The sequence below is a fragment of the Eurypyga helias genome, unplaced genomic scaffold, assembly GCF_000690775.1.
Source record: "Eurypyga helias isolate BGI_N326 unplaced genomic scaffold, ASM69077v1 scaffold3840, whole genome shotgun sequence".
Lineage (NCBI taxonomy): Eukaryota > Metazoa > Chordata > Aves > Eurypygiformes > Eurypygidae > Eurypyga > Eurypyga helias.
The window spans coordinates 1-1029 of NW_010224921.1; the positions used below are offsets into that span (position 1 = coordinate 1).

The 1029-nt window shown below is 53.8% G+C and overlaps 1 protein-coding gene across 1 annotated transcript in view; it reads left to right on the plus strand.

The window, feature by feature from the left end:
• Positions 1-85: 85 nt before the first annotated feature.
• LOC104506246 (putative ATP-dependent RNA helicase DHX57) overlaps positions 86-1029 on the plus strand; it is a gene marked incomplete at both ends in the record, with an annotated part of 7974 nt that continues 7030 nt past the window's right edge. The window contains one exon of the mRNA XM_010147139.1: positions 86-179. Within this exon, the coding sequence (XP_010145441.1) occupies positions 86-179 (94 nt within the window). The remainder of the gene's footprint in view (positions 180-1029) is intronic.

The window sequence follows — 1029 nt, forward strand, 5'->3', positions numbered from 1 at the left end:
GGGGGCAGCGTGTTGGTTAAATCCCGCCCCGGTGGAGCTCCACCCGGGAGAACTGCCCTCAGAGGGAAAGTGTGCTTCTTCCCAGGCCCCGGGCTGTTCCTGCGCTCCCAGCCCTCGTTTGGGCTGTTACCCACGGCCACGTCGGTTCCTGCCCTGGCGCTGGAGGTGCCGGTGCGAAGGTGCAGATGAGCTCCCCTGCCTCTGCAGCAGCGCTCTGTTTGCAGGAGCGTGGTGCCGGGGGTTGGGCCGTCTGTCGCTGGCAACAGCTGCTTCGTACGCACAGGCCCGTTGTGTCAGAGCTGGTGGGAAGGAGGGCTTCTTTTTCCAAAGCAGGTCCCTAATCACTCCCCTGCCCGGGCTTCACAGAGCGCTCGGTCATCTGGGCAGCTCCTTGCAGAAGGGGATGGAGCAGCTTAATGTGGAGACAAGCTGTGTCTTTGGCTTCAGCTCCCCTTCGATCTTTTACTCTCAGCCCGGCAAACTCACGAGTCGGAAAGGGGCAGGACACAGGCTGCGTTCTTGCTGTGAAAATCCCCCTGAAGGTTTGTCCTTTGGGCTCCCACTTCTGACAAAATTCCATCAGTGCAGCAGAACTGGAGCTCCCAAGCTAGGCAGCACTGCTGGTAGGCTTATCCTTTTGCCAGAGATCCTGCAGGTTTTGGTTGAACAGCTGTGAAGAATATTACTTCCGTTTTCTAAAACCACAGCCCTTGTTTCAGTGTTCTAGAAGCACATGCTTCGCTTCAGGTGCGTACAAATACATAGAATCACACAACGGTTGGGGTTGGAAGGGACCTTAAAGACCATCTAGTTCCAACCCCCCTGCCATGGGCAGGGACACCTTCCACTGGGGTGTATGTAGGACATACACCATAATGCAGGTAATTAATTAGCTCTGGTTTGAGAGGGTATCTTCTCTTGTCACATAGACAAATAACGTAATGTGTGTCCAGACATTTGCAACATGCTAAATCATCTTGACAGCTAAGGGCTATTTTTTTTCTTCTTTCTCAGTAAGAGAACATGAGT